This window comes from Triticum dicoccoides, chromosome 2B (genome assembly GCF_002162155.2).
Source record: "Triticum dicoccoides isolate Atlit2015 ecotype Zavitan chromosome 2B, WEW_v2.0, whole genome shotgun sequence".
NCBI classification, from domain to species: Eukaryota; Viridiplantae; Streptophyta; class Magnoliopsida; order Poales; family Poaceae; genus Triticum; species Triticum dicoccoides.
The window spans coordinates 5,522,257-5,528,270 of NC_041383.1; the positions used below are offsets into that span (position 1 = coordinate 5,522,257).

The following is a 6,014-nucleotide window of genomic DNA, read 5'->3' on the forward strand; positions in this document are numbered from 1 at the left end:
AGAAGAGGAGACGAGCTCTGTACGACTGTACCGCACGATCGAGTGGTGTCGGACAGTATTGAACGCAACAATAGCTAGTTTCAATCGGTGGAGCCGGATCGTTTCCTATTTTTGGCTGAAGTCTGTCAGCAGGGTCAAAATTGTTGGTCTCCTCCCCACTGAATCGCAAAATTATAGATTCATCCCTCATTTTTCCCATTTCCTATAAACCCACGTCAACAGAAGAGGTGGACAACACCGTCGCCTTATAGCCACCCCCACCTCCTGCCCGTTGGTCGATGGCTTCACCTCCTTAGCCCCCCTCGTCGTCCATGTTGATTGTGTCGGCTTGTCGCATCCGGGCCTCTTTCATCATCTAGGTCGACGGCGCGTTCCAGTCCGAAGAGGAGACGCGCTCCGCACAGCACTGCACGATCGAGTGGTCATCAACGGTTCCAGTTGGTTGAGTTGGATCGTTTCCTATTCTTGGCCGAAGTTTGCCGACGAGGTCAAAATTGCCAGTTTTCTCCCCACGGAATCGCAAAATTACGGATCCATCCCTCATTCTTTTTTCTCTTTCCCATAAACCCACGTCAACGGAAGAGGTGGACAACACCGTCGTAGTAGTTGTCACCGTCGCCTTATAGCCACCCCACCTCCTGCCCGCTGGTCGATGGCCTCACCTCCTTAGTCCCTCGTCATCCATTTGATTGTGCCGGCTCATCGCATCTGGGCCTCTTCCAGCATCTAGGTCGAGGCCGTGTTCCGGTTAGAAGAGGAGACCCCCCCCCCCCACCGCGCGCACGATCGAGCGAGATCGGACGGTGTCCGACACATCAACGGCTTCAACCGGCGGAGTCGGACCGTTTCCTATTCTTGGCCGAAGTTTGCCGACAAGGCCAAAATTGCCGGTTTCCTCCCCGCCGAATCGCAAAATTCAATATCCACCCCTCGTTCTTTTTTTCCTTCCCCATAAACCCACGTCAACACAAGAGGTGCACAACAAATACACAAACTTGTACGCATTCATGAGGGCCTTTTTTCAATGCAACCCGTCCACATCCATCCATCCATCCATCCACCCAAACAAAGATGACATACAAAAGTTGGAACTTTTCGAAGGGTTCGAAGATAAAAATCGTAGCTTTTGGCATAGAACAAAAACCGCCGTCTCCGGAGCAGAGGAAAGACGGGGCCTTTCTTTCACTCCTCTTCCCCTCTCCCCTCTCCCTCTGCAGAGTCGTCCGAGTCCTGACCTACCCAGACCTCCAATCCAATCCAATCCAATCCAATCCAATCCGGCCGCCGCGGCGTGGCCTAGCCTCGCCGCCGGCCACCCCTCGCCCGCGTCGCCGGCCCCGTCCTAGCCCCCATCGCCGTCTCCGCCCGCAGCCCCCTGGGCGGTTACTATTTGAGGTATGGCCTCTTGGCTGTCCGGCGGTTGCTTAATCCCAAACTGAACCGGCGCAAATCGGCGCACGCCGTCCAGATCCGGCCATGGATCTGGGCGATTCCGCGGCCGCCATGGCCGTGGAATCGCCGCCTCGTTCTCCCAACGTGATGAGGTTGGGGATTTTTTGCTAGCATGGGGCGGGGGTTATTAAGGTGTTAGGGTTCCATGGGAGATAGATCGGGACTTTTTTTGTTGTTGGATCATCTCCATGTGCTTGCTAAAACTGGTAAACGAAGCAACCTGATGTGCAGTCATTTGCTGCAAGTTGAAGAAAAATAATTCAGACACTTTAGAAGGGCATTAACCTGAAGAAAATGCGTCTTTCTGCGATGCCGATTGATTAGTGGGGAAGCCATGCGAGATTTAAGTTTGTTTGAGCGTCTGTAACCATGGATGACAAACCTTTTTTCATTGTGCAATGCGGATGCAGGACCGGCGCCGGAGTCTGAGTCGAGCGCTTTCCGCAAAGGTTTCGGAGAGCCGGATTGCCTGTCTGGGTGTTCTTCAAGGTTCAGCTCAGGTGAGAACGTTGAAACGGATGAATTGTGTGCAGCTGTTGTGCATGTCCAGCTGCACTTGGGTGAATTCAGTAATGATGGCACAGCTTGGATCATGATTGGTGCTAGTTTGAAGTGAGAATGCATCATAGGTCTCAACTAGCTTGTTCCGATGGATGCAAAGATCATGCCGTGCTGCATAATGTGATTGGGTAGCACTAGGGATAGTTTTGCAATAATGCTATGCAATTGTCGTATGTCTTGAATCATTTTTTACCGGCACTTCAGCCCCTTGATCTGTTCCACTGGGTCAAATTTTTTAAGCAGGTGACGGTACGTCATACAGGCCGTCTTGATGTGAATATAAGAGATGGTACTTACTAGTCTTAGTACGAATGATATGAGTCTGTTGAGAAAGCTAGCATTGGTGTGTGGGTGATTAGGGAAACATCTTATTGAGAATTCTGACATTGTCGTGTGAACCGTAGCATGGGTGTCAGCCGTTATCATTTCAATCAGTTTCTATACGCTGCTGGTCAAAGATGTAATGTCCCATTCACTGTTGCAAAGTAATATAAAGAATATTGTTATTTTACTTCGGCAAAGGAAAAATGTTATTTAGGTTTTTTAAGGGAAACATGCTGTATATAGTTAAAATTATCTAGATCGTTTGTCCTAGTATTGGACAAGGATATCTTTTATAACTTTCTGATGATATGATTTATAATTTACTACTACTCCCTCTGTCCTGAATTAGTTGTCTCAGATTTGTCTAGATATGGATGTACCTAAACACTAAAAAGTGTCTAGATACATCCGTATCTGGACAAATCTGAGACAATTAATTCGGGACGGAGGTAATAGTATTTTAAGGTGAACTGAATCTTATCAACCGTTTCATTTACTTATTTGAAGAGCATACGATGAGTTACTAAAACGAGGATAAATAAGTTCAAATGACATGATTGCAATTACACACATTTCAGTGCTTTTACACCTGTCGTTTGTGCTACCACTTCATCAAACCAGAGCACCTGATTATACAGGTCTTGGACATAACAGGGGGCTAGGATATATCAAATCATCTAGTCTCTTGTATTAATCTCATCAGTTCCTGTTAGAGTTGATTTCACTGCTCTGGTTAGAATAATATGATTGCTGTTGGTCGAACATATGAATCAACTGGATAGTTAGATTCAATATCTCCAAGGTGCAAATTAATTATCTTAATTGAAATCTTAATTGTACACAAGTTTTATTGATAACTTGGATTGCATCGTCTGAAGCTCAAACTTGTTAGTTTATTGATAACTTGGATGAGCAGAAAACATATAAATCAATTTCGTACCTTCACCGCTGAAGCTGGTTAACATAAGTTCTTTTTTTTCCTTTGTATGCCTTTCTGATTTCAACATTTTCTGATACTTGTGTGTATATCTCGAATAATCTAGACTCAATGAAGATGTAATAATTGCTATACATGTTTTGATGTCAAAATTGACCAGTTACGTTCTTCTAATTGGTCCCAGAACAGCATGTCCAAGATGCCAAATCCAGAGAAGAAGTTGTTGAGGATGCCAAGCGCAGATGCCGAGATGGCTGCACTGCACAAGGAATGGGATGATGCCCGGTGTCCAATTTGCATGGACCATCCTCACAATGCCGTACTTCTGTTGTGCAGTTCTCATGACAAAGGATGCAGATCCTACATATGTGATACAAGCTATAGACACTCAAATTGCCTAGACAGATTCAGGAAAATGAAAGTGAACCGCATGGACAGTTCGTCACAGCCAAGCTCTTCCTTGCCTGGAGATACAAGTAACCAAAATGTTTCAGAGAGATCCCGTCTCGGTCCCAGTAGAGGGAGCCCCAGGCTGTTAATAGATGTACCTGAATTCCGTGAAAATCTCAGTCATGAACATGTCCGTAGCCCTGCAGCCGTATCTGGACAGCAAGAAGGAACTAACTATAATCAAGGTCCAGTAACATTGGAAGCTCTTATGGGACAAGTGACTGGGCAAGTCGAGTCAGCTGAGGCATCCAACTCGAACGAATTGATGTGCCCACTGTGTAGGGGTGCTGTGAAGGGCTGGGAGATCATCAAAGATGCCAGACAGTACCTGGACGAGAAGCCAAGAAGCTGCTCGCGGGAAGCATGCGCATTTTCTGGTACCTATGGTGCGCTCCGTAGACATGCCAGGAGGGTGCACCCCACTACCAGGCCTGCTGATGTGGACCCGTCAAGGCGCCGCGCGTGGCACCGCCTGGAGAACCAGCGGGAGTATGGTGACATAATGAGCGCAATCAGGTCGGCTATGCCTGGGTCAGTTGTGCTTGGAGATTACGTCATTGAAGGTGGGCCAAGTGCGGACGAGCGTGAAGACGGCGGGCCAAGTGACCGAAGCGGGTCTCTGTTGACAACGTTCTTCCTATTCCATATGATGAACAGTGGCCCGCTGAGATCAGGAGACGAGCCAAGAGCCTCATCAAGGGCCCTGAGAAGGCAGAGGCGCCGCTATCTGTGGGGAGAGAACTTGCTAGGCCTCCAATACGACGACGACGACGATGATGAGGACGAGGATAGCCTAGACGAGGAGGTTCAGAGGCCCAGGACTCGCCGGAGGTTCGTGAGGTCAAGGTCGGAGGAGCGGCGCTGACGCGTGGGCGATCATGGTAACTAAATCCTTCACCCGCCGTGAGGTTCTTTACCCCATGAATTAGCCATGACTCCTTGCGTGATCTTTTGCCATGCCAGCCTGAGGCGCTAGGTGACGTGCTGCTTCAGTCAAAATGCCTGAAGTGCAGCACGGATCCCTGCATTGGAAGATCCAAGTCAACCGTGTCGCGTTTAAAGGGTTGGATTGTTGAACAGCATTCAACCCCGTCATTTTCACGAGGCATGGCCGTCCTCAGGGCGTGCTGGGACGTGTGCTCTGCTCGCGTGCTGTTGCTCATGATGCACCTTGCGTCGTTTGCTCGGCGCGGTACCTATATCCGTATCTACTGTATATATAGTGTTCGAAGCTAGCACCATTTACTGAATTCATGCATGTACTCTTTTGCACCTGGTATCTTTGTTCAATTGGAGCTGGTAGGGAATACATTTGGCCCTGATGGTTCTGTGTTATGCTGGTTGTTCTTTCTGTTCCGGTTATCGTGCGGCGGCTGTCACAAATCTGTGATGGGCTTGGTGGTGTTGGCTCTTGGCTGATGGGTTGTCTCTTTTCATCCTATGAAAAGATGGAACACTTGCAGGCCTGTTATGTTTTTTTGGGCCTATTTTCAGTATGGAGGTCAATGTCCCTGCTCTGGCCTCTGCACACACTCTCTCCATTTCAAAAAAATTAAAGTTTTAGCTTTGTCCCTTTAAATTTGATCAACTTTATATAGAAAAAAAAACAAACATCTGCAACACTAAATTAGTTTCACTAGATTCATCATGTTATTTATATTTCGTGTTATAAATATTAGCAATTTTTTCTATATAATAGTCATCAAACTTGAAGGAGTCTACAACTTAAAATATTTTGGAATGGAGGGAGTATATCCCCCTTGGAACAGAAGGCCCACGCGTGTTTTTAGATCATTATTTAGTTTGATCAACAAAATCTGAATTATGAAGTTCAAAAAGAAAATCTGAATTATGTATCATAAATAGTACACCATCAAAGAATTTAAAAATATATAAATTCAGTTATATACCTTTTCGTGTTTTTAGATCATTATTAGTTTGATCAACAAAATCTGAATTATGAAGTTTAAAAAGAAAATCTGAATTACGTATCATAAATAGTACACCATCAAAGAATTTAAAAATATATAAATTCAGTTATATACCTTTTCATGTTTTTAGATCATTATTAGTTTGATCAACAAAATCTGAATTATGAAGTTCAAAAAGAAAATCTGAATTACGTATCATAAATAGTACACCATCAAAGACTTAAAAAAAATATAAATTCAGTTATATACCTTTTCGTGTTTTTAGATCATTATTAGTTTGATCAACAAAATCTGAATTATGAAGTTCAAAAAGAAAATCTGAATTATGTATCATAAATAGTACACCATCAAAGACTTTA

General features: G+C 45.3%; 1 protein-coding gene across 2 annotated transcripts; it reads left to right on the forward strand.

Annotated features, from left to right (window-relative positions):
- Nucleotides 1-1,161: 1,161 nt before the first annotated feature.
- Nucleotides 1,162-5,075, forward strand: LOC119361693. Of its 2 annotated transcripts, none has more exons than XM_037626825.1 (4): nucleotides 1,162-1,395; nucleotides 1,863-1,952; nucleotides 3,464-4,605; nucleotides 4,688-5,075. In XM_037626825.1, the coding sequence occupies exon 3, from the start codon at nucleotides 3,465-3,467 to the stop codon at nucleotides 4,587-4,589; it is 1,125 nt and encodes a 374-aa protein (XP_037482722.1). In that variant the 5' UTR covers nucleotides 1,162-1,395; nucleotides 1,863-1,952; nucleotide 3,464; the 3' UTR covers nucleotides 4,590-4,605; nucleotides 4,688-5,075. The 2 variants fall into 2 exon arrangements, with proteins under 2 accessions (XP_037482722.1, XP_037482721.1); XM_037626824.1 differs by having other exon boundaries at nucleotides 1,163-1,395; nucleotides 3,459-4,605.
- Nucleotides 5,076-6,014: the final 939 nt, after the last annotated feature.

Bases quoted from the DNA above. Each gene is read 5' to 3' on its own strand.
- LOC119361693 (XM_037626825.1), top strand. From the start codon at position 3,465: ATGTCCAAGATGCCAAATCCAGAGAAGAAGTTGTTGAGGATGCCAAGC.